This window comes from Oncorhynchus tshawytscha, linkage group LG26 (genome assembly GCF_018296145.1).
Source record: "Oncorhynchus tshawytscha isolate Ot180627B linkage group LG26, Otsh_v2.0, whole genome shotgun sequence".
NCBI lineage: Eukaryota > Metazoa > Chordata > Actinopteri > Salmoniformes > Salmonidae > Oncorhynchus > Oncorhynchus tshawytscha.
The window spans coordinates 201,158-228,849 of NC_056454.1; the positions used below are offsets into that span (position 1 = coordinate 201,158).

The 27,692-nt window shown below is 42.2% G+C and overlaps 1 protein-coding gene across 13 annotated transcripts in view; it reads left to right on the forward strand.

Moving 5' to 3' along the window:
• mycbp2 (MYC binding protein 2) overlaps positions 1 to 27,692 on the forward strand; it is a 286,672-nt gene that overhangs the window by 107,957 nt on the left and 151,023 nt on the right. For 11 of the 13 annotated variants that reach the window (XM_024388610.2, XM_024388613.2, XM_024388615.2 and 8 more), the window contains exons 13-23: positions 3,550 to 3,714; positions 4,089 to 4,247; positions 4,474 to 4,678; positions 6,333 to 6,478; positions 13,073 to 13,183; positions 19,939 to 20,058; positions 22,668 to 22,749; positions 22,897 to 23,014; positions 23,423 to 23,627; positions 24,002 to 24,155; positions 25,075 to 25,247. In XM_024388610.2, the coding sequence (XP_024244378.1) occupies positions 3,550 to 3,714; positions 4,089 to 4,247; positions 4,474 to 4,678; positions 6,333 to 6,478; positions 13,073 to 13,183; positions 19,939 to 20,058; positions 22,668 to 22,749; positions 22,897 to 23,014; positions 23,423 to 23,627; positions 24,002 to 24,155; positions 25,075 to 25,247 (1,638 nt within the window). The remainder of the gene's footprint in view (positions 1 to 3,549; positions 3,715 to 4,088; positions 4,248 to 4,473; positions 4,679 to 6,332; positions 6,479 to 13,072; positions 13,184 to 19,938; positions 20,059 to 22,667; positions 22,750 to 22,896; positions 23,015 to 23,422; positions 23,628 to 24,001; positions 24,156 to 25,074; positions 25,248 to 27,692) is intronic. The other 2 variants (XM_024388616.2, XM_024388621.2) reach the window with 1 other exon arrangement.

The window sequence follows — 27,692 nt, forward strand, 5'->3', positions numbered from 1 at the left end:
AGATACTACAGCGACTGAATTGACTGCAACCCTCAGAGCTGCAGTTAGTTCCAGAGTGGGTGGCAAGGAATAAGTCAGCCCTAAATATTTCTAAAACGAAAAGCATTGTTTTTGGAACAAAAGCCTCACTAAACCCTAACCTCAACTAAATATTGTAATAAATAATGTGGAAATTGAGCAGGTTGAGATGACTAAACTGCTTGGAGTAACACTAGATTGTAAACTGTCATGGTCAAAACATATTTATGCAGTAGTAGCTGAGATGGAGAGAAGTCTGTCTGTAATAAGGTGATGCTCTGCCTTCTTAACAACACTATCAACAAGGAAGGTCCTGCAGGCCCTAGTTTTGTTGAATCTTGACTACTGTTTAGTCGTGTGGTCAGGTGCCACAAAATGACATAGGAAAATTGCAATTAGCTCACTTGGATGTACACAGAGAGCTAATATTAACAATATGCATGCCAATCGCTAATGGCTGAAAGTGGAGGAGAGATTGACTTCATCACTACTTTCATTTATGAGAGGTATTGACATGTTGAATGCACCGAGATGTCTGTCTAAACTACTGGCACACATCTCGGACACCCATGCATTCTCCACAAGACATGCCACTTGAGGTCTCTTCACAGTCCCCAAGTCCAGAACAGACTATGTGGGGACTGTAGCAACATAAACATCGTCACTCACACAGACACACAGGCACACGCACTATACATACACATGGATTTAGTACTGTAGATGTGTGGTAGTGGTGGAGTAAGGACCTGAGGGCACACAGTGTGTTGTGAAATCTGTGAATGTATTGTACATTTTTGAAATTGTATAAACTGCCTTAATTTTTCTCCCCCGGGAAGAGAACAAATAGCAAAAGGTCTGAATACTTATGTAAATAAGGTATTTCTGTTTATTTTGAAAGAATTTCCAAAACCTGTTTTCTCTTTGTCATTATGGGGTATTGTGTGTAGATTGAGACAAAAAAAAAAGACTTACAATAAGGCAGTAACATAACAATGTGGAAAAAGTCAACGGGTCTGAATACTTTCCGAATGCACTATATACCGACACAACACAAATACATACACTGCCAGTCAGAAGTTTTAGAACACCTACTCGCTCAAAGGTTTTTATTTATTTATACTATATTCTACATTGTCGAATAATAGTGAAGACCAAAATGTTAAAATAACACACCAAAAAAAAATATATATTTTTTTACGATAGAGATTCTTCAAATAGCCACTCTTTGTCTTGATGACAGCTTTGCACACGCTTGGCATTCTCTCAACCAGCTTCATGAGTTATTCACCTGGAATGCACTTAAATTAACAGGTGTGCCTCCTTAAAAGTACATTTGTGGAATTTATTTCCTTCTTAATGAGTTTGAGCCAATCATTCGTGTTGTGACAACGTGGGGGGGGGGGTGTATACAGAAGATAGCCCTATTTGGTAAAAGACCAAGTCCATGTTATGGCAAGAACAGCTCAAATAAGCAAAGAGAAACGACAGTCCATCATTACTTTAAGAGATGAAGGTCAGTCAATCCGGAAAATGTCAAGAACTTTGATAGTTTCTTCAATTGCAGTAACAAAAACCAAGCACTCTGAAACTGGCTCTCATGAGGACCGCCACAGGAACGGAAGACCCAGAGTTACCTCTGCTGCAGAGGATAAGTTCATTAGAGTTACCAGCCTCAGAAATTGCAGCCCAAACAAATGATTCAGAGTTCAAGAAACAGACACATCTCAACATCAACTGTTGAATTGCTGCAAAGAAACTACTAAAGGACACCAGTAAGAAGAAGAGACTTGCTTGGGCCAAGAAACACGAGCAATGGACATTAGCCTGGTGGAAATGTGTCCTTTGCTCTGGAGTCCAAATTGGAGATTTATAGTTCCAACCTCTGTGTCTTTGTGAGACGCAGTGTGGGTGAATGGATGATCTACGCATGTGTATTTCCCTCATTGAGGTGTGATGGTGTGGGGGTGCTTTGCAGGTGACACTTTGATTTATTTAGAATTCAAGGCACACTTAACCAGCATGGTTACCACAGCATTCTGCAGCGATACGCCATCCCATCTGGTTTGCGTTTAGTGGGACTATCATTTGCTTTTCAACAGTACAATGACCCAGTACACCTCCAGTCTGTGTTAGGGCTATATGACCAAGAAGGACAATAATGGAGTGCTGCATCAGATGACCTGGCCTCCACAATCCCCCGACCTCAACCCAATTGAGGTGGTTTGGGATGAGTCGGTTCGCGTAGTGATGGAAAAGCAGCCAACAAGTGCTCAGCATATGTGGGAACTCCTTCAAGACTGTTGGAAAAGCATTTCAGGTGAAGCTGGTTGAGAGAATGTGCAAAGCTGTCATCAAGTCAAAGGGTGGCTATTTGAATCATCTCAAATCTAAAATATTTGTTTAACACTTTATGTTACTACATGTGTCCATATGTGTTGTTTCATAGTTTTGATGTCTTATTCTACAATGTTGAAAATAGTACAAATATAGAAAAACCCTTGAATGAGTAGGTGTTCTAAAACTTTTGACCGGTAGTGTACAAACACACTTTTACTCTCATTATAAGCTGATGCTCTGTTCTTTATTTCACTCGTATTATTATATATCCTGATGGATAGTCACTTTACCCTGCCTTCATGTGCATATCTACCACAAATACCTCTTACCCCTACACATTGATCTGGTACTCAATAGGCCACAGAAGCTTCCACACAAAACCTCTAGATGCTGTTTTCCATTGTGCCCTTTGATTAATTACTGGTGATAATTGTAGAACTCACCATTTGTGTATTGTTTCAAAAGGTAGCTTGGTTTATTTACTAAGCTCTCCTGCAGAAACACTCGTGAAGGTCAAAACAATAGACAAGAGCACAATATTGGATAGTGCTAGAGGTTCCAAGGGTGGCTTTAGAGCTGCTTTTGGTTTTTATCTTCCACAATTGTGGAATGTGTTGCTGGGAGGGTCGGGCTTGAATGCCTGTTGGCCTTTAGGGATTTTAAAACATTAGTGGGGATGTTAGTGGAAGATTTATTTTTTATGATCATGTTTTGTCATTTAGTCTTTTAGTAGTTGTGTGTTTGTATTGAGCAGGGTTCATTTGAAAAAGAGGCTTGGGCTCAACATGACACCCTGTTAAAATAAAGGTTAATAAAAGTCCCCGTACACAGCACCATCCTGGTATATTTTATTCCTCTTGTGTTACTATTTGTTTTGTTGGTAAGGGCTCGTAAGCAAGCATTTCACGGTGGAGTCAACACCCCTTGTATTCGGCTCATGGGACAAATACACTTTTTAAAATTATATTTGACACCTACACAGACGAGAACACACATGGATGAGAACAGACATTGCTTTCACACACACACAACAAGGAAAATAACATTGTGTGTCTTTTGGTAAGGATGACAGTCTTCAATGAGAAAAGCACAGTATTCAGAATAAATTCCAACTATCACATTGTTATCTACCACTTCACCAGTGTTGTCTTTTGCAAGGAGACATCTGTTTTATCTCTACGGTCTACTCTCCAGCCAAAAGCCGGCGCCAACCGAAGCCCTACAAGCCCAAGAAGATGATGAAGCTGGAGACCAAGACGGCGGTGAACACAGCCTGCAACAACGGCAGCAGCGGCATAGTCACCAAAGATGGAGAGCTCTACATGTTCGGCAAGGACGCCATCTACAGCGACAGCACCTGTGAGTGGGGTAGAGACAGGGGAACAGGTTTATTTTGGGTTGCGTTGGTTAGTGCAAATGTTCACAATTGTTAATGTGCGTTGGTGATGCTGATGAGCTTGAGTGGGAAAGATGAGCTTTGTCTGGGTAGTGTTCATTCGTGCAAATGTTCACAAATGGAAAAATATTAGGCTGACATATTACAATGTGGCTATCAAAGACAGCTTTATAAAAGCCTTGTTGGTTTGATAATGGTCTTTTATAGCCTGGAAATTCAGACTGAATTCTGTTCCGTTAAGTGGAACGTAGCATGATTGCGTTGGGATTAGGCTAGGTCTTTTACAGTAGCAGTACAATACCAATGTGTTCTGCTGTCTCTCTTGTGCCCCTTCCAGGCCAGGTGTCAGACCTGAAGGGTCACATTGTAACCCAGGTAGCCATGGGGAAGGCCCACACCTGTGTCCTGACTAAGAGTGGAGAGGTCTGGACGTTTGGGGTCAACAACAAGGGCCAGTGTGGCCGAGAAACAGGGGCCATGAACCAGGCAGGGAAAGGTAACATGCATGATGGAACCACATACACTATGCACACGCATACACAGATGCACGCACGACCACACAAAATACCCCCCAATGCAAACATACTTTACTATACCATATGCACACATCAACACAGACAAAAACATTTGGGGCATGTATATTTTCTGTATTTTGCATGTATCACCCATGTGTGAAAAAGGCACTTTAAATATAATAAACATATCTTCTCTACACCATGTAGCATTTGGCATTGAGAGCATGGCGACCGCCATGGATGAGGACCTGGAGGATGAGCTGGAGGAGAAGGAGGAGAAGAGCATGATGTGCCAGTCGGGCATGCACAAGTGGAAGCTGGACCAGTGCATGGTGTGCACTGTGTGTGGAGACTGCACCGGCTACGGAGCTGGCTGTGTCAGCAGCGGACGGCCCGACAGAGTACCCGGAGGGTAATGCTGGGCATAAACTACATGACTTCTAAAATCTTAACAACTTGGACATGCTCACTTTTCCGGATGTCACACATCTTTCATTCCGTCTATCCCAAGTTTCTCGGTTGTCGTAGGAAGTAAATGCAAACAGTGTGCTACTATTTATTATGTGCAGAGACTGAGGCGCAGAATATGGATATGATTTTATAGAATTATCTTTTTGGTGTCATGGAACGACGCAGCTGCGTTCTCGCCACAGCTCCGCCAACCTGTCCTCCATCACCTCGGTCCACACGTGCTGTTGCTTTCCCCTTCGTCATCATTGTTTTAGTCTCACATGCTGAGAGCTCACTGGCTATTGGCAAGCCTTTCCCAATCCCGTCATAACTCAGCTTATACTACAAAATGCACAACCAAAATGTATGACACTGCCAGTCATCGGACAAGGGTCTGGAGAATGAAACAGCTGCGTGTCCTTGACTCACTCAAGATATGCGAGTCCCGGCATAGCAAAAGCTAATAGGATTTCACCCGGAACATGAAAATTAGTCTGGGAAAACTTGACGAAGAGGGAGATTCACTCACTCACTCACTCGCCACTTGAGAACACCATTCGCTAGTTGCGGTATCTTTGTTAAGAGAACGTACATTTGTTTGGGTCTAAGTTAGGGCTCACCCCATTTAGTCGACTGGTTGATTGTTTGGTCGATAGATTCGCTGGCGCGAAACTCTGAGGGCCAAGAATATTTTATACAATGTTGCAAGTTTGCTAGCAGGAGTTTCGGGCCAGACCAAGTTAATACAATAGATGATGCAATGTTTCAAGTTTCTTGCAGACAGGCCATACAATGTCATTATTAGGATATTTGTTTTTAGCAGTATATTTTCTATCTGCGGGCTGCTATGTTTTTATTTGTTGGCTTTATGTAATTGAGGCTATTTTTACATATTGGCAATGGAAGTTGCTTTTAGATTTGTTACAATTTAATTTAGATAGAATTTTGATTAATCACATGACATTGATGTTGAGATATGAAGACTTTATTAAAAATGTAATTAAACTGTTCCATGAAATTGTGCATATGAAAACCATAACTGGCAGTAGAAATGGTAGGATAACTTGGCACTCCAAATGGAAAAGGTTGCCGACTGCTGGTGTAGCCTATTACTGGCAACTTCAGGAGCATAATGGCAGAATCTGTGAAGGTCAGCAGCAGGGGGATGAGGGTCGGGAACAGGTTCTTCTGGTTAGGCTATCTCTGGCTCCCTTTAGTAATTTGTCTTAATTTTTTATCGCAGTGCTTAAAGCATCAGACAAGCTCAGTAGTCTATATATAGTTGATTTTATTCAAACATAGTGTCTATATATGGGAAAATACACGTTTGAACACTTCGACCAATATTTTATTTTTTGTTAGGACAGCCCTAGTCTAAGTTAATGGTTAAGTCTATTTGCTATTTCTAGTGCTCAGTGATCGGTCTTTACTAAGCAGTATTGCAGAGTCAGAATGCTGATCAGATGTACTAATATTTGTTTCTCTTATGATTTTGTTTGTCTTATGTCTTTGTGGATGTCTGAGTTTGCTTGTGTTTATTTTGATGTTTGTCTCTCTGTATGTGTGTGTGTCTACTTGTGTAATTTGTTGTGTGTATATCTCTCTCTCCCTCTCAGTATCTGTGGCTGTGGTTCGGGGGAGTCTGGCTGCTCAGCATGTGGCTGCTGTAAGGCCTGCGCCAGGGAGCTGGATGGACAGGAGGCCAGACAGAGGGGCATCTTTGACGCTGTCAAGGAGATGATACCACTAGACCTGCTACTAGGTATAACAGGCAATAACAATAACAGTTGCTCAATATACACCACATGACCAAAAGTATGTGAACACCTGTTCGTTGAAAATTGTATTCCAAAGTCTTGGGCATTAATCTGGAACTGGTCCCCCCTTTGCAGCTATAACAGCCTCCACTCTTCCGGGAACGCTTTCCACTAGATGTTAGGACATTGCTGCAGGGACTTGCTTCCATTGAGCCACAAGCATTAGTGAGGTCGGGCACTGATGTTGGGGGATTAGGCCTGGCTCGCAGTCGGCGTTCCAATTCATCCACTGATCTCTGATCTCGACAAACCTTCATGTATAGACCTTGCTTTGTGCTCAGGTGCATTGTCATGAAAGGGCCTTCGCTCAAACTGTTCCCACAAAGTTGGAAGCACAGAATCGTCTAGAATGTCATTGTATGCTGTAGCGTTAAGATTTCCCTTCACTGGAACTAAGGGTCCTTGCTCGAACCATGAAAAACTGTCCCTGACCATTATTCCTCTTCCACCACACCTTACAGTTGGCATTATGCATTGGGGCAGGTAGTGTTCTCCTGGCATAGCAGAATCCACTAATTTGTAGAGGTGTCCACATACATTTGTATATGTAGTCTATCTGCATGTTCCGGTTTGATGTATTCATTTGCAAACAGTCATGACCCACAAGGCATCAATGTTGTCTGTCATTCCATGTCAGCACATTGCTTAAACATTGCTACATGTCTCACACAGTGTTTTCCCTAGACCAGGAGTGGGTTAGTTAAAAAACATGTAGTCGGTTGCTTAATTCATAGACTATATATATATTATCAATCAATAAAAAATATGTCAGTCTAAATCCAGGTAGGAAGTGGTAGAAAGTTATAAAGACATTTCTTCCATCGCAGTATTTTCAATTGAGCTATTAGCAGCGCTATTTAGCAAATTTGGTTGATTTTGTGGTGTCAAAACAGTGAGCTTATTAATATTCTTGATCAAAAGTATGGGCAAAATGGAAATATTGACTATAAAAAAGATTGGAATGTTCTCGTCATAATTGCTACATTTGTATCCATAATGCGTAGCAGTGTGTCTTTGTCTTATCCTGTGTAAATAGTTTTTTTTGTTGTTGTCGTATATACTTATTTTGTTCTCACTTTCTATCTACAAACTAAATATACTTTCCTGCAACCCGCCTCACCCAATGTGGTACGGATCTGCTATTTTTATTCCTTATAACTGGAAACTTCATCAGGAGCTAGCCAGCTAACTAGCTACTAGTGATCAGTTGTTGTTAGCCATGGCTAGCGGCCTTCACCTTTAGCTTGGACACCTGCCAGCTTTAGCTTGGACAATACCTGCCAGTCTGCACACGATATCAAACCAGAGCATATCGGACTGCTTCTCCCTACCACATCGCCGGATTCCTGCCGCAAGCTCTGGGCCATTACACCGGATCATCGCAGCTAGCTAGCTGCCACTGAGTGGCTACTGTTAGCTAACGCCTCTGTCCCAAAGCGAGCACTAGTTAGCCTTGAGTTAGTTTTGAGCTAGGCCCATATACCAGCTAATTCTTGGGCTACAATACCTCTTTTGCCAAATGGCCTGGACCCTTCATGGTCGACTGAGCCCCGCCGATCCATCACGACTGGCCTGCCGACGTAATCGTCCGATGTGGTTTCAACTGGCTTTTCCGTTGCGGTGCTGCCGAAGACCCATCCGCCATCCCCGGCCCGCTAGCTTTCTGAACGCTGTCTCCTGCTCGCCTAGCGTAGTAGCGACTGCTGATCTGCTCCCTGACTCCCCTATTGCTGCTCATTAGACCCTATGATCACTCGGCTACACAGCTGATGCCTGCTGCACTGTTCACTAACGCGGTACCTCTTTTGATTTATTTGTCGGCCTCAGCCTCGAACTCAGGCCCTGTATGTACCAAATGACACGCTCTGTCCATTCATTGCTCTCCCGATCAACACCCGTGATTGCTTTATGCCCGTTTCTACTGTCAATATTCCTTGTCTTTCTCGGTTAGTTCTCATTGTTTTATTTCACTGTAGAACCCACTGTCCCGCTCAACATGCCTGGGATAGCTCTTTTGTCCCACCCCCCACACATGCGGAGACCTCACCTGGCTTAACTGGTGTCCCCAGTGATGCAACCTCTCTCATCGTCACTCAGCGCCTAGGTTTACCTCCACTGTACTCACATCCTACCATACCCTTGTCTGTACATTATGCCTTGAATCTATTCCACCACGCCCAGAAGTCTGCTCCTTTTATTCTCTATTGCCAACGCACTAGACGACCAGTTCTTAGAGCCTTTAGCCATACCCTTATCCTACTCCTCCTCTGTTCCTCTGGTGATGTAGAGGTTAATCCAGGCCCTGTAGCCCCCAGTACCACACCTATTCCCCAGGCGCTCTCATTTGATGATTTCTGCAACCGTAAAAGTCTTGATTTCATGCATGTTAACATCAGAAGTCTCCTCCCTAAGTTTGTTTTATTCACTGCTTTAGCACACTCCGCCAACCCTGATTTCCTAGCCCTGCCTGAATCCTGGCTTAGGAAGGCCACGAAAAATTATAAAATTTTCCATCCCCAACTACAACATTTTCCGTTAAGATAGAACTGCCAAAGGGGGCGGAGTTGCAATGTACTGCAGAGAGAGCCTGCAGAGTTCTGTCATACTCGCCAGGTCTGTGCCCAAACAGTAAGAGCTTCTACTTTTAAAAATCCACCTTTCCAGAAACAAGTCTCACTGTTGCCGCTTGTTATATACAGTGCCTAGTTTTCAGTTCTTTCCACAGATTCTCGATTGGATTCAGGTCTGGACTTTGACTTGGCCATTCTAACACCTGGATATGTTTATTTTTGAACCATTCCATTGTAGATTTTGCTTTATGTTTTGGATCATTGTCTTGTTGGAAGACAAATCTCCGTCCCAGTCTCAGGTCTTTTGCAGACTCCATCAGGTTTTCTTCCAGAATGGTCCTGTATTTGGCTCCATCCATCTTCCCTTCAATTTTAACCATCTTCCCTGTCCCTGCTGAAGAAAAGCAGGCCCAAACCATGATGCTGCCACCACCATGTTTGACAGTGGGGATGGTGTGTTCAGGGTGATGAGCTTTGTTGCTTTTACGCCAAACATAACGTTTTGCATTGTTGCCCAAAAGTTCAATTTTGGTTTCATCTGACCAGAGCACCTTCTTCCACATGTTTGGTGTGTCTCCCAGGTGGCTTGTGGCAAACTTTAAACAACACTTTTATGGATATCTTTAAGAAATGGCTTTCTTCTTGCCACTCTTCCATAAAGGCCAGATTTGTGCAATATACGACTGATTGTTGTCCTATGGACAGAGTCTCCCACCTCAGCTGTAGATCTCTGCAGTTCATCCAGAGTGATCATGGGCCTCTTGGCTGCATCTCTGATCAGTCGTCTTCTTGTATGAGCTGAAAGTGTAGAGGGACTGCCAGGTCTTGGTAGATTTGCAGTGGTCTGATACTCCTTCCATTTCAATATTATCGCTTGCACAGTGCTCCTTGGGATGTTTAAAGCTTGGGAAATCTTTTTGTATCCAAATCCGGCTTTAAACTTCTTCACAACAGTATCTCGGACCTGCCTGGTGTGTTCCTTGTTCTTCATGATGCTCTCTGCGCTTTTAACGGACCTCTGAGACTATCAGAGTGCAGGTGCATTTATACGGAGACTTGATTACACACAGGTGGATTGTATTTATCATCATTAGTCATTTAGGTCAACATTGGATCATTCAGAGATCCTCACTGAACTTCTGGAGAGAGTTTGCTGCACTGAAAGTAAAGGGGCTGAATAATTTTGCATGCCCAATTTTTCAGTTTTTGATTTGTTAAAAAAGTTTGAAATATCCAATAAATGTCGTTCCACTTCATGATTGTGTCCCACTTGTTGTTGATTCTTCACGAAAAAATACAGTTTTATATCTTTATGTTTGAAGCCTGAAATGTGGCAAAAGGTCGCAAAGTTCAAGGGGGCCGAATACTTTCGCAAGGCACTGTACCCCCCTCAGCCCCCAGCTGTGCCCTGGACACCATATGTGAATTGATTGCCCCCCATTTATCTTCAGAGTTCATACTGTTAGGTGACCTAAACGGGGATATGCTTAACACCCCGGCCATCCTACAATCTAAGCTAGATGCCCTCAATCTCACACAAATTATCAAGGAACCTACCAGGTACAACCCTAAATCCGTAAACACGGGCACCCTCATAGATATCATCCTGACCAATTTGCCCTCTAAATACATCTCTGCTGTCTTCAACCAAGATCTCAGTGATCACTGCCTCATTGCCTGCACCCGTAACCTGTCCGTGGTCAAACGTCCACCCATCACCACTGTCAAACGCTCCCTAAAACACTTCAGCGAGCAGGCCTTTCTAATCGACCTGGCCTGGGTATCCAACTACCTCATCCTGTCAGTAGAGGATGTCTGGTTGCTCTTTAAAAGTGCTTTCCTCACCATCTTAAATAAGCATGCCCCATTCAAAAAATGTAGAACTAAGAACTTATACAGCCCTTGGTTCACTCTAGACTTGACTGCCCTTGACCAGTACAAAAACATCCTGTGGTGTACTGCATTAGCATCGAATATTCCCCGTGCTATGCAACTTTTCAGGGAAGTTAGGAACCAATATACGCAGTCAGTTAGGAAAGCTAAGGCTAGCTTTTTCAAACAGAAATTTGGGGCTGCCCACTGCACTGAGGATAGGAAACACTGTCACCACCAATTAATCTACGATAGTTGGTAATTTCAATAAGCATTTTTCTACGTCTGGTCATGCTTTCCACCTTGCTTCCCCTACCCCGGCCAACAGCTCTGCACCCCCCACAGCCCAAGCCCCCTCCGCTTCTCCTTCCCCCAATTCTAGATAGCTGATGTTCTGAAAGAGCTGTAAAATCTGGACCCCTACAAATCAGCTGGGCTAGACAATCTGGACGCTCTCTTTCTAAAATGATCCGCTGCAATTGTTGCAACCCCTATTACTAGCCTGTTCAACCTCTTTCGTATCGTCTGAGATCCCTAAAGATTGGAAAGCTGCTGCGGTCATCCCCTTCTTTAAAGCGGGAGACAGTCTTGACCCAAACTGTTACAGACTCATGTCAATTCTGCCCTTCGAAAGCCAAGTGAACAAGCAGATCACTGACTGTTTCGAATCCCACCGTACCTTCTCCGCTATGCAATCTGGTTTCCGAGCTGGTCATGGGTGCACCTCAGCCACGCTCAAGGTCCTAAACGATATCATAACCGCCATCGATAAAATATAGTACTGTGCAGCTGTCTTCATTGACCTGGCCAAGGCTTTCGAAAATCAATGCATTCTTATCGGCAGACTCAATAGCCTTGGTTTCTCAAATGACTGCCTCGGCTGGTTCACCAACTACTTCTCAGAGTTCAGTGTGTCAAATCGGAAGGCCTTTTCTCCAGACCTCTGGCAATCTCAATGGGGGTGCCACAGGGTTCAAATCTCAGACCGATTATTTTCTCTGTATATGTTAATGATGTCGCTCTTGCTGCTGGTGATTCTCTGATCCACCTCTATGCAGACGACACCATTCTGTATACTTCTGGCCCTTCTTTGGACACTGTGTTAACTGACCTCCAAATGAGGTTCAATGCCATACAACACTCCTTCTGTGGCCTCCAACTGCTCTTAAATGCTAGTATAACGAAATGCATGCTCTTCAACCAATCGCTGCCCGCACCCGCCCGCCTGACTAGCATCACCACCCTGGACAGCTATGACTTAGAATATGTGAACAACTACAAATACCTAGGTGTCTGGTTAGACTGTAAACACTCCTTCCATACTCACATTAAGCATCGCCAATCCAAAATTAAATCTAGAATCGGCTTCCTATTTCGCAACAAAGCCTCCTTCACTTATGCTGCTAAACATACCCTTGTAAAACTTACTATCCTACTGATCCTGGACTTCGATCCTTGACTCTACTCAGCAAATTGGATGCAGTCGATCATCCGTTTTGTCACCAAAGTCCCATATTCTACCCACCACTGCGACCTGTATGGTCTAGTCGGCTGGCCCTTGCTTCATATTAGTCGCCAAACCCACTGGCTCCAGGTCAGCTATAAGTCTCTGCTAGGTAAAGTCTTGCCTAATCTCAGCTCACTGGTCACCATTGCAATACCCAAGTTTCAGCTGTCAGAGCAGTTCACCGATCGCTGCACCTGTACACAGCACATCTGTAAATAACCCACCTAACCTACCTCATCCCCATATTTATTTTTTGCTCTTTTGCACCAAAGTATCTCTACCGGCACATCATCTGCACATCTATCACTCGAGTGTTAATGCTAAATTGAAGTTATTTCTGGGAGGATTTTTTAACCGGGCCAGGTGCCTTTCTATTAGGAGGAATGCCACACTGAATTAGTCATGTGAAAAAATAGTGAGAAAGTGGGATTTGGTTAGGATTTTGAGTCTATTGAAGCAGTAAAATAACCTCATATCAGTTCCAAGGCAAATGTACAGACACATCGCTTCTCCATGTCTCCTCCCACCATCATTCATCCATGTTATGTGTTGTCTCCTCCACCTGGTTCTCTCTTTGGTGTGTGTTTCAGCTGTGCCTGTCCCTTCCCCACCAGGAGTCAACATCCAGGAGCACATCCAGATCCGGCAGGAGGAGAAACGCCAGCGGATCAACCGTCGACACCGGCTGGAGGAGGGACAAGGTTTGGGCTAGGAGGGGTTAGGGGAAGGTGTGTGTGTGTGTGTGTTTTTTGTTTGTTTGGAGAGCAGAACATGCAGAGGATCAAATATTGAGCATGGTAACAGTGGTGGGTGTGGGTTTGTGGATGTCGGCAGGTAAGGGTTTGGTGGTTGAGGGTATGTGTATGTTGATTGGGGGAGTGACCTGATTGGTATGATAGCTGTGTGGGGCTATGAAGAATACGGGCAGGGGAAGACAGTGGAATGGTTATCAGAACTCACACTTTCTTCTATTTTCAATAGCCCATTCAGTACTCTGACCCTGTTTCCCATATTTTGTTATTGTGCCTTTGTGATCCACTTTTTGAGCTGAAAGATGATGGCCAGAGCTTACCTATGATGTTGCGCAACGATTTAAGTCAATAAGTCAATGTTTTAGTCAAAGTGTCATATATTTGGGCTTGAAGTGACAAATCCAAACGGCCCACTTTGTGCAAATACGTGTGAATGCGGTGTCTTTTCCTATGATATGACACGAAAATCATTATATTCAGAGGCCCCGGTGCACAACTGAGCAAGAGGACAAGTACATTAGTCTCTAGTTTGGGAAACACACGCCTCAAGTCTTCAACTGGCAGCTTCATTAAATAGTACCTGCAAAACAAATCCAGCTCCAGAACCAGCCATGAAGCCAGCTAGCTCGTCTTTTGAATAGGCTGTATAAAAAAAAAAAATGCGACAAAGATTAGGTTAGCAAGATAGCTTCATTGCATTCGGAAAGTATTCATACCCTTAGTCATTTTCCACATTTTGTTACGTTACAGCCTTGTTCTAAAATGGATTAAATTAAATGTTTTCCTAATCAATCTACACGTAATACCCCATAATGACAAAGGGAAAACAGGTTTTTACTTATTTACATAAGTATTCATACCCTTTGTATGAGCTCAAAAGTGAGCTCAAGTGCATCTTGTTTCTATTGATCATCCTTGAGATGTTTCTACTACTTGATTGGAGTCCACCTTTGGTAAATTCAATTGATTGGTCATGATTTGGAAAGGCATGCCTGTCTATTTAAGGTCCCACAGTTGACAGTAGAGGTCGACCGATTATGATTTTTCAACGCCCATACCGATTATTGGAGGACCAAAAAAAGCCGATACCAATTAATTGGCGTGTGTGTGTGTGTGTGTGTGTGTGTGTGTGTGTGTGTGTGTGTGTTTCTCAAAAGTGACAAATATACTTGTGTATTGATTTTAAAGGCATTGATGTTCATGGTTAGGTACATTGGTGCAACGATTGTGTTTTTTTCGCGAATGCTCTTTTGTTAAATCATCACACGTTTGGCGAGGTAGAAGTAGGCTGTGATTCGATGATAAATGAACAGGCAACGCATTAATTATATGCAACGCAGGACATAAATTCATTACAAATCCTGCAATGTGATTTTCTGGATGATTTTTTTCTCATTTTGTCTGTCATAGTTGAAGTGTACCTATGATGAAAATTACAGGCCTCATCTTTTTAAGTGGGAGAACTTGCACAATTGGTGGCTGACTAAATACTTTTTTGCCAAACTGTACATGATGTAAAAAAAAAATGTGCATTGCCATTATGGGGTGTTGTGTTTAGATTGATGAGGGGGGTAGTATAACAATTTAAGCAATTTCAGAATAAGGTTGTAATGTAACAAAATGTGGAAAAAGTCAAGGTGTCTGAATGTAGGTAAGGTTAGCATGCTAGTTAGCTACGCTGACACCTGTCAGTGCCCTATTTGTTGATGTTATCAACGCCACGTAGAAATTTCCACACCCAATCCGTGAATATGTACAAGATGCCTTCATCATTCTTTGGAGTTGGAACCTAAATGTGCATTTCCTCTCTAGGACAGCTCCTTTAAATGTGATTGCAACAATGCGATTGCTACAAAAAAATGTTATTTTAAATTCATGATATGCAGTGTATAGCCATTATATTCTTCAAGAATCAACTTATAAATGCATAATTTGTCTAACCTCATCAGAACTGAAAATATAAGCTTTTTCTAATCGTTTGTAAACGATGCAATTGTAAACAAACACTGTATAGCTTCAAAACATGGTTAGGACTATAATTTTGATCTCAGGGATGGTCAGTCCATGCATCCATAGCTCTGTCTATGAATTTGACAGTGGTTACATTTCTCTAGCCCCATCCTCCAGCTGTTTACTGAAACAGTGGGGTGGTGACGGCTTTGCAATTTGTTGATCTGCCCCTTTTAATTAAAGTCCCGTTCTAAATAGGTTTCCTCTCTCTGGGGCATCTCTGGTGCAGAGAATAAGAAACAATTGGGAGTCTATGTTAATTCTTCTACTGCTTTGGCACTAGAGTCCTTGGATGGCGACACTACTTTTGTTAAAGAAAAATCTATATCACAGTCCAACTCGATTGAACAACTCTCTAAGCAGCAGAGTAGATTTCTTACAGTGGCCGTCGACTGATACAGCAGAATTAGATGCATGTGAAACAGCAGGCGTTGTCAAAGTGCCTAGCCTCAAACAACAAGCAGACTGTTATGGGATAGAACAGAGAGGAGAGAAGTGACGGCTAGACTTCCGACACCAATTGCGCCTATTTTATGTTATCTTAGACATTGATCGGTGCAGGCTTTCAAATTTAGTATTTATAGTAACAAATTAAATAATTCAGTATTTTTATTTTATCTGAACAGGGCACATTTTAAAATATCCTTCATGGATAATAACTAATTGGTATAAATAGATTGTGTCTGTTCCCTGTGGTTATATTTGTAAGCAACAAATTAAAGGTGCAATATGCTCCACCATTTCGTAGTTGTTAAAATTCTAGTAGTTCTCCTAATTTTAGTTTGACAAAACAAGCAATCTATAGTGTAGATAATCATTGTATCAGCTAAAACCCTGTGAAATACTGTATATTTTCATTAACTAAATATTTTTCAGCTGTTTGAAGCTGGTGTACAAAACCAAAACTAAAAGACGCAAAAACTACCTGTAACTGGAAACATAGAAATAGTGCACATAGAATAGATCCACCGGTCCTTGCTTTCAATGAGATTGACAAATATTTAACTCACATTTCTATGTGAATTTGGTCGGGTAGCCTAAAAAGTTACACATTGCAGCTTTAAGATGTTGAAGAGGAAAATACAGATGGAAGATGTAAAAGAGAATCATCCCTCAATTCTTAATCAGGATTAATAATATGTCAAACTGGTTTACCCATTCAGATAATTCTATACTAAGATCTTTCCCTCTTCTACCCTAATTTCTCCCCCTCAATTGATGGTTCTGAGGTTGAGAGCAGGGGAATGTCTAGGTATTGACTTTGGATAGAAAAAACACTAAGGGAGGATGGATTTTCTGAAGCATGTCACTTAAGATTGAATTGTACTACACTGGTTCAGACACTCGTCGGATGCGGCAGGGCTTGCAAACTATTACAGATTACAAAGGGAAGCACAGCCGTGAGCTGCCCAGTGACATGAGCTGAATTACTTCTATGCTCGCTTCGAGGCAAGCAACACCGGAGCACTAACCACGGTTGCCAGCTGCACGGTGTTTCCTCCGACACATTGGTGCGGCTGGCTTCCGGGTTGGATGCGTGCTGTGTTAAGAAGCAGTGCGGCTTGGCTGGGTTGTGTATCGGAGGACGCATGACTTTCAACCTTCGTCTCTCCCGAGCCCGTACGGGAGTTGTAGCGATGAGACAAGATAGTAGCTACTAAACAATTGGATACCACGAAATTGGGGAGAAAAAGGGGTAAAAAAATAATAAAAATAGAAGACTAAAATCTCCTTCCAGACTCACAAAAATTAAATCTATAATCGGCTTCCTATTTCGCAACAAAGCATCCTTCACTGATGCTGCCAAACATACCCTCGTAAAACTGACCATCCTACAGATCCTCGACTTCGGCGATGTCATTTACAAAATAGCCTCCAACACTCTACTCAACAAATTGGATGCAGTCTATCAGTGCCATCCGTCTTGTCACCAAAGCCCCATATACTACCCACCACTGCGACCTGTACTCTCTCGTTGGCTAGCCTGTGCTCCTTCCTCTTATCCAAACCTACTGGCTCCAGGTCCTCTACAAGTGTCTGCTAGTTAAAGCCCCACCTTATCTCAGCTCACTGGTCACCATAGCTGCACGCGCTCATGCAGGTATATCTCACTGGTCACCCCCAAAGCCAATTCTTCCTTTGGTTGCCTTTCCTTCCAGTTCACTGCTGCCAATGACTGGAACGAACTCCAAAAATCACTAAAGCTGGAGACTCTCTTACTTCACTCACTAGCTTTAAGCACCAGCTGTCAGAGCAGCTCTCAGATCACAGCACCTGTACATAGCTCATCTGTAAATAGCCCATCCAATCTACCTCATCCCCATACTGTATTTTTTATTTATTTTTATCTTGCTCCTTTGCACCCCAGTATCTCTACTTGCACATTCATCTTCTGCACATTCCACCATTCCAGTGAAACACATCCACAGGTATACCTCCAATTGACTCAAATGATGTCAATTAGCCTATCGGAAGCTTCTAAAGCCATGACATAATTTTCTGGAATTTTCCAAGCTGTTTAAAAGCACAGTCAACTTAGTGTATGTAAACTTCTGACCCGCTGGAATTGTGATACAGTGAATTATAAGTGAAATAATCGGTCTGTCAACAATTGTTGGAAAAATGACTTGTGTCATGCACAAAGTAGATGTCCTAACTGACTTGCCAAAACTATAGTTTGTTAACAAGAAATTTGTGGAGTGGCTGAAAAACTAGTGTTAACTTCAACCTAAGTGTATGTAAACACCCGACTTCAACTGTATTGCCTCAATTACATTGACACCTGTGCCCCCGCACATTGAGTCTGTACTGGTACCCCCTGTATCGGTACCCCCTGTATATAGCCTAGCTATTGTTATTTACAGCTGCTCTTTAATTATTTGTTATTCTTATCTCTGACTGACTTTTAGTTTTTTTCATAACTGGATTGTTGGTTAAGGGTTGTAAGTAAGCATTTCACTGTAAGGTTTACAGCTGTTGTATTCGGAGCATGTGATAAATAAAATTGGATTTGATGTACATATTACCTCGACTAACCTGTGCCCCCGCACATTGACTCTGTACCGGTACCCCCTGTATATAGCCTCCACATTGACTCTGTACCGGTACCCCCTGTATATTGTAACGGTTTTGACTTGAGGTTATTATTTATAGGGGTGCCAGGTAGGTTGTGCCTACCAGAGAAAACATTAGTTTCTCCTTTTAGTTTGGGTGGGGATGAGTCCCATCTGGTCCGTCAAGTCTACACCAATACAAAGGACTTATGTAAAAGTCAGGATGGAAATAAACTTTTCATAAACCCTTAAAACATTGGAAAGAACTTCAAAAACAACTATATTCTTTTGCGTGGGTTGTATTAGCAACATCAATGATTACACACACATATAATAATATAACACAATGAGTTCTGGTTCCTCCAGAAATGTCCTGTACCTCGGGCCTAAAAAGAGTCCAGCCCGGTAAAGGAGTTCAGTGAACTCAAGTGACTTTTGTCACGCAATGTTTGTCCGTTCATTCCGTGTATCGTAAACCCAGTATTAAACATACAATCAATATAACAATTATTTTCCCACAGAACTTTAAAGCGTATCAACTCTTACTAAGTCCTCAACTACAACTAACTACATAAATCACAGTATACATCACATGAAAACAAATGAAATACCGTATACAAAAAGGTGGTAGTCAGTCGGTCAGTCAGACAATCCAATCCGCCAATAGATCTCCAGCGGAGAAAGGCCACGAAGAACGGAGAGGTGTAGTCCACGGACGCAAAGAGTGGATCCGATCCTGGGTAAACTCTATTAGGCTACAAAACACACGTTTAACGGCAACAAAACAAACGGAATAGAGAAGCTTCGGCACTGAGGGTTGAACACATCCTCATTCACGTCTCCATCACAACCCCACTTTTGCGCAGCTGATGCTATTGACTATGTACCGGTACCCCCTGTATATAGCCTCCACATTGACTCTGTACCGGTAACCCCTGTATATATCCTCACTACTGTTATTTACAGCTGCTGTTTAATTATTTTTTGTTTTTATTTTTTAATTATCTACTTTTTACTTAACTGCTTTGTTGGTTAAGGGCTTCTACAGATATTGTTGTCGGCACGTGACAAATAACATTTGATTACATTTGATTTTGAAGGTCAAATATAGGATATTATGCTACTATATAGGTAAAACATCAAGGGGAGATGGTGTGTTCTTTTACCCCTATTTTGCACTCCTCTTGAAACTAAAGTAATGTTAGTTTCAACTTCTAGACAGAACAGATATGACAGTGTTTTCAGAACTAAGTAAATGCAGCTGGAAAGAACTGGACTAAGCCCTGGATTCTGTTGCTGTGTAGTTAGGTGTCACAAGCACCTGCAAGTGATACACCACATTGAAATTGAACATGGAGCAATCTTAACAACCCCCAAAGTCCTGCCCTTTTTGAGTTTTTACCTTTTTTACCTTTTCACATGCTTTCATTGCCTTTTCTTCCTTATCTCCTTTTTTTCTCGGAATCACTTGCTCATTTCAGCTTCCCCAGGACTATCAGTGTTCCGGTTCTGAGACACCCATCTCTGAAGTTGCAAACAGAGTTCTCTCCCTCTTTCTTAACCCCTACCCCCTCTGTCTCTCTCCTGCCTGCTCCATCCTTCCATCTCTCCACCTGACTGACGGCCTGTTCACCTTTGCAGACGGGAGCAGCGAGCAAGGGGAGAAGGACGCCAGTAAGATCACCACTTACCCCCCGGGGGCGGTGCTTTTTGACTGCGAGATGACAGCTGTGCAGGTTAGCTGCGGCCTCCACCATTCAGGTAGGTCCCCTGGCCACTTCCTGTCATTCACTTCTTGCTTCTTTGATCTCTTTTTCGGTTGTGTTTGATCTCAAGAGGAAGACTGTTTGTGTTGATGAGTGTCTTCTGGCCACATATCAAATAGCCACAGGTCATAAAGGTATTTCAATAGAAACAGTTAAAGGAATTCACTAAGCCCCGCCCCTATTGTTACTGTTGTTTCCGTGGTCAACATTTTCCCGGGAAGCTCAATTCCCCATTCAAACTATTTGAGAGAATTGTGTTTTGATACTCAATGAAATTAAACACAAACTAACCATTGCTAATGAGTCTTGGGCATGTTGTGGCAGTCTTACAATTGCTTCACAGGAACTTGGTAAAATGAAGTTTGTAGTGTGGCTAGTGTTAGCTTCTAATTTTTCAGAGTAAATAACTCACGGAAGTTTAATTCTTCCCAAAGGGTCGACACAGCTGTATTCAGACCAAGACATGTTTCCACCACTACCAGTATATATACTACACTTGAGACACCCCTCATTCTCTCCACCACTACCAGTGTATCTACTCCACTTTATTTGCCCCTCCTCTCCAATCCTTACATCTTATGGTTCGATAGGAAGACAAAGTGATTGATTATTAAGCCGTTCTGTCTCCCTTAAGGTGACCTGACCTCAACCCCCCTTGATGTCTAGTCCAAAGCTCTCCACCCGTATCACCTATTGCACTCCTGCGACTCCCTCCCGTCCACACATCACATTCCACAGCCGCTCTGTCTTTCCACAGAGAACCATTAACTTCTGACATAAAAACCAGTCTCTTCCTCTCCTTTATATTCTGTACTTACAACAATGAATCCAGCACTAGCCACTGAATAGCTCTGAATGCAACATCATCATGCTTTCAACTAACCACTTTTGGACCAAACTAGTGCTCTTATCGATAGCAGATGAGTTGTATTCGTAATATAGCTAACTTAGCTAGCTAATATACATTTGGAGAAAACGTGTTATATTAACTGGCTAGCTTGCTTTAGCAGCATTTTTATTGGTGCTCAATGAGACGGAGCTAGCTAACCAGCAAGCAAACAATGGAACAGATTCAAAATATACTCCAGCAATAGGCTCTGCATTTTAGAACTCAGTCGCAAGTCAGCGTTGGCGCTCATGTTAAGAATTTGACCTCGCCTTGCAATTCTCTTTTATATTTTACTTTGTAAAAAGAAGCTGTTACAGGACTGTTTTATTTACTGTAGCTCTATGACTAATTGAATAAGGGATATGAAACATTCAATTTGTTGCAGTAAGCCTAAACTATACCTGAACTAATTTCACACATAAGAGTTAGCCTATTGTGAATAATATGAGGCCTATCAGTTGTCAAATTGTACATGAAGACATGGTCGCATCCTGTAATTGACAGATGCATGGAATAGAGCATCACTTTATCAAATCCTCCTTCAGAGTCACAAGCAGGTAAACATTTTGACTTCAATATAGTATCAGAAAGAGCATATTCTGCAGGTTCTATGACACTTACGTTTGTCAAATAACTCTCAAAGTTCAAGAGGTGCAGCTGTATTTCCAAATGTCACTTTAAAAAAAATAACCATACTCTCCATGCATTCAGCACATTACAACTTGCAGGGGCAGCTCAGCTCTGGCTTCTAAGCAAAAACTAGTAACAATCAAATTAAAATAGGCTATTCTGTTGTCAATTGATGAATGGCGATAGAAACCAGATATAAATTGATTATGGTGCATGTGACTTCAATGAACTGAATGATGAGAGTGATTGATTGAATTTAGAACACTAACTATTTTGTTATGAAAATGTATGTAATTTCCCCTCAGAGTCAAATCAGAAACAGAGTACAACATACAATGTTTGTAGTTCACTATGTCAATCCTAACCAAACGAATGGCCGCACTGACAGCATTGCAAATGCTGCAGAATTTAGATGAGTTTGAGTCGGATGGAAGATTGGATATAAGAGTCTTCATCTGATTCTTATGTTGACTTCGAGCCTCTGCCTCCGATGCCTGAGCCTCACCGCAGAAAAAACAGAACAGAGCCAACTGATCAATAAGTCTGTTTTATATTGTATCTTGTCATGAATATATTTATGCAATTTATCTTTTATAATTCATGCACAGGTGCTTTTGTTTAGTAATACTGCAAATCATTTAACCTGTCACCTGGCTGGTTCTATTATTTGATCATCTTTTTAGTTTCTACTTTGTCTAAAGAAGCTGTAACTAGAACCAGATGGATTATTTTGGCAAAGGAGAAATGCTCACTAAAAGGAATGCAATCAAATTTGATGAAAAAATCTGAGAGAGAGAAGCCATTTGTGCGTATGGAAAATGTCTGGGATCTTTTATTTCAGCACATGGAACCAACACTTTACATGTTTGTGTTTATTTTTGTTCAGCATATTTCTCCATACAATTAATCATTTATAATAGTTTATTCACTATCAAGCATGGTTGCCTATGTTTGGGCACCTTCAGGTTGATAGGCATCTGAATATGCTGAATGTACTCAACACATTGCGATAAGTGATATTATGTGGTATTTAATATGTAATGATGACGTTATGAAATGGGTTTTTCTCTGGTGCTGTCCTGTAGTGGTGCTGTTGGAGAATGGGGATGTCTATACATTTGGCTACGGTCAGCATGGCCAGCTTGGACACGGAGATGTCAACTCAAGGTAACCACTGACACGCACGCACACAAATGATTAGTTAACAGACGATAAAGAGATACATTTAATCTATAATGCAGTACAATCATTTAGTCCCCTTGATGTTTGGGGGTAAAAGCTGTCCATGAAGCTGGGTTTTAACTCTCTGTGTAGGGGATCTCCCACACTGGTGCAGGCTCTCCCAGGTCCGAGTGTCCAGGTGACAGCTGGTAGTAACCACACGGCAGTGCTCCTCATGGGCGGACAGGTCTTCACCTTCGGCAGCTTCTCGGTACGCCACGCAACTTTATGCCCCTACGGGTTCAATGTCTTTTACACAGATGTCATTTTTCTCTGACTTTGTTTTCCTGATTAACTAGAACCATTGAATTGTATCTAACCCCAAACCAGAATCCCAAATGTTCCTTATTGACCTTGTTGTAATGGTCAAATCTTCACAATGTTACTTTGTCCATTGCTGGAATTTTTATTGAATGCATAGAGATGAATATTGTATCATATTTGATATGTGGGGGACCACATAATAAGGATACTGACTTCTCTTGTCTGATCATGGTTGTTTTACCTACTTTTGTTGAATGCAGTGATTTGTAAGTCATTCTAAATAAGATGACTGACATGACAAAATTACTAAAATGACTGAAACGTATGGACTGAAATTAAATAAATGTCTCTGCAGAAAGGGCAGCTGGGTCGGCCAATCCTGGACATGCCCTATTGGAACGCCAAGCCCTCCCCCATGCCCAACATTGGTGTCAAGTACGGCCGCAAGGCCATTTGGATTGGGGCCAGCGGTGACCAGACCTTCCTGAGAATAGACGAGGCCCTGATCAACTCACATGTCCTGGCTACCTCCGAGATCTTCGCTAGCAAAGACATCATCGGTAAGTTGCAAGCCTTCTGCTCGAAGGTCATAACCTTAACCTGAGATCAGGACTCGCATTAATAAAGCGTCTCAAATTAGTAATGCTGATCTAGAAGTGTAGATCTTAATGGATTATATTACATGGACAGGTGGGACCTGATCCTAGAATAGCGCTGCTACTCTGAGATGCTTGGTGAATACAGGCCCTGAGCAAACTTTCATGCAAAACTTCCATTGACATAAATGTATGATTCCCATGCAAGCTAGGATTGGTCCTTCACTCAAAACCTCTGTGGAAATGTCTTATGAAGATATTTCACAAAATATGATATATTTAGGTGCACGAAAATAGTGCATTAGCCTGAACCTTTCTTCTTTGTGTCCGACGACCAGGCTTAGTCCCCACCTCTGTATCGGAGCCCCCTTCCTTTAAATGCCTGCTCATCAACAAGCTAGATGGCAGTTGCCGCACCTTCAACGACTCCGAGCAGGAGGACCTGCAGGGCTTCGGCCTCTGTCTCGACCCCGTCTACAACGTCATCTGGAGGTCAGACTCAATGGATTTGAATCTTTATCACACTCTCTCTCGCAAGCTCCGTCTCCCTCCCTCTTTCCCCATCTGAGTTTAGCTGCGTCTTTGTAGCAAACCCTATTCTCCATATAGTGCACTATTACCGTTTTCACACGACCGAGCTGAAATGTAACTTGGTTACCATAATTGCTGTAAAGGACAATGGGAAAATAAAAAGTAGAGCCAGATCAGTACGGTTAGGGTCGGCCCTATAGTGTGAATCTAGCATGAAATATATTGGGAGTAAGGTGTCCCTGCTTAATCTCCTTTTAAATGTGACAGACAGGAAATTTAAAAACCCATATTCATAAGCGCTTTCTCCCTCTGTAAAGAAGAGTACTGGAGGAAGTATCAAACAGTGAGAGGTAGTTTGTTCTTTGATTAAAAAATACAAGAATATAATTGATCAGGGTCTTATTTTTCAACGTTTAACACTTTAACAAAGATAAATGTAGAGCTGGGCTTTAGGATGATGGAGGCCACTGTGTTCTTGGGGACCTTAAATGCTGCAGAAATGTTGGTACCTTTCCCCCGATATGTGCCTCAACACAATCCTGTCTCGGAGCTCTACGGATGATAAATGGAAACAGGATGCATCTGAGCTCAATTTCAAGTCTCATAGCAAAGGCTCTGAATACTTATGTAAATACAATTTTTTTTATTTGCAAAAATATATATAAAACCTGTTTTTACTTTGTCATTATTGGGGATTGTGTGTAGATTGACGAGTAAAATGTTCTATTCAATCAATTTTAGAATAAGGCTGTAATGTAACAAAATGTGAAAAAAGGGAAGGGGTCTGAATACTTTCCGAATGCACGAACTTTCTTTTACCTCGCATCCTTTAATACCCTCTATTTGACCTTTCAACTCTTCCCTGTCCTCTCACCTGTAGGTTTCAGCCGGCGTCAAAGGAGATGTGTTGCTACAACGCAGTTATAGCAGATGGCCGTGTGCCATCGGCCACGGACCTAGAGGCCCGCTGCAGCATCCTCAGCCCAGAGTTGGCACTGCCCGATGGAGCCCATGCACGCACCACCCGCTCCCACGGAGCCCTGCACATACTAGGTATAACCACAATGATAATATTAATATTATGGACTTGTTTCTGCTGGTATTTAGTGTGGAATCGTATGGTAGCAAGTACAGGGTCATATTCACTAGGAACGAAACGGAAGCAGTTTGGCTGAAACGGGGAGGGACTACCTGAACTTGTCCAATGAGGTTATTTTTTTGTTTTCCGTTGCAAAATGAATTCTTACGATTTGCTATGGTGTGCACTAATGAATATGATCCTGATTAAGCAAGCCCTGATTAAGCAGATGATCCATAGCAATTTAGTTAACCTGTATTTTAGCCATGTTGGCTAGGAATTACAGTCTGCTATTTGATTCATACTCTGTTAATATTTTACTTCAGTTTGACAAACCTGTAAATACCGTAGGTTATCATCCCATCTGGCAGTGCCTGTTTTTACTGCATCAAATCGATGTAAAGAAGCTAGCTAAGATAGCCAGCTATGTTAGCTAGCCAGCTAGATCGCTAGGCTATTCAAATTTTCAAATCAAATTTAATTTGTCACATGTGCTAGGTACCCATGCCATATCTAGGGACCCATGCCAAATCTTTTCAGTCTCCTGAGTGGGGAAAGATATTGTATTTCCATCTTCTTGATTTATTTGGTTTGTTAGGACCATGATAGTTTGTTGATGTGGACACCAAGTAACTTGAAACTCTCGACCCGCTCCACTACAGCTGTTGACGGCCCGTCAGGAACTCCAGGATCCAGTTGCAGAGGGTGGTGTTTAGTCCTTCGCTTACTGATGAGCTTTGTGGGCGCTATGGTGTTGAGACCGTGATCACACAGTCGTCTAGAACAGCTGGTGCTCTCATGCATGCTTCGTTGTTGCTTGCCTCGAAGCGAGCATAGAAGGCATTTAGCTCATCTGGTAGGCTCATGTCACTGGGCAGCTCGCGGCTGTGCTTCCCTTTGTAGTCCGTAATAGTTTGCAAGCCCTGCTACATCCGATGAGCGTAAGAGCCGGTGTAGTAGGATTAGTGTCCAGCTACTTGAAATTGTCAGCTTTAGCTCTGTGCGGATGTTGCCTGTAATCCATGGCTTCTGATTGGGATTAGGGCTGTGGCGGTCACAAAATTTTGTCAGCCCGGTGATTATCGGTATCACGGTAATTGACCGTTAATTAACATAAACACATTTAGCATCTCCTGGCTTCCACACACAGCCTACAAGCCACTGATGCAGAACTTTGGAACATCTACATTTTAAAAAGTCGAATCAAGCCATGTAATATAGCCTACACAATAAATCCATTATTTTAGACAAGTCTAAAGAAGCATGATATTAAGATAATGTTTTCTATTTCATAAGAACTCAAAGCGTACTCTGAGTTGTCCTGATGTTAGGTCCTGATAATTCCGTGGCATTATTTTATAGTATGAAGAATACAATTGAACAAAGCTGAATAAAATGGAAAGGATATTTCCTCCAAACGATTTGAGGGCGTGCCACACGGCCATTGTGTTGAGCGCAGGGTTGCACATTTTGGGGAATATTCAGAGGTGGAATCTTTCTGTGGGAATTAACGGTAATATATGGGATTTAACGGGAATATATGCAAATGAATATTAATACCATTTAAATGTAGATGTTTTTTTGCATTGGAAATATTTACCATATATGTAGACAGAAACATAAACCTTTCACCTTATCAAGAAAAGAATTGCAAATGATTAAATCCTTCCAATATAAATTTTAAAAAAACAATTTAGTTACGAATTGAACTTTAATTGAGTTGACTCTTCACATGAGATGATTTCATTGAACAATGAAAGAAAGTGAATATTTAATGATCCCCAATGATCCATCGCATCTCCCAAAAACATTTTCAACATACATAAAATGATAGTCTAGAAACTAAAGCTTTGGTTGTCTTTCTCTCAGGCTACCATGTCTCCTCCCTGGACCTTAATGTCCACCTCTTATCAACATCAGAGGCTCTGAGGCCTCATCTTCACTGTCACTTTCCAACCTTGTTGAGGATGGCTTGTTGTCAGGCTCAAAAAGCCTCAATTTGGCTGGATGACCACCAATTTTTCAACCCTTATATTAGTCAGCCTGTTGCATGCTTTGATGTGTGTGTTCCCAAACAAAGACCAGTTGCTCTCTGAGGCGGCTGATGTTGGTGGGATTTGGAGGATGATGGATGCAACGGCAAAGAGCCTCAGATCCACAAAGTCCCTTCCACCAGGTGGTTGATGAGATATGTTGGCACGACTGCCATATTGCATCTTAATTCCAAAGCCTTTGCTTGGAAATGTACTTCGCCAGACTGCCAAGAACCTTGCCCTCATCCAGGCCAAGGTGGCGAGACACGGTAGTGATGACATCCTAGGCCTTGTTGATCTCTGCACCAGACAGGATGCTCTTGCCAGGATTCTTGGTGTCCAACATGTACGCTGCGGCTTGTATGGACTTCAGGCAGTGGTCTTCAA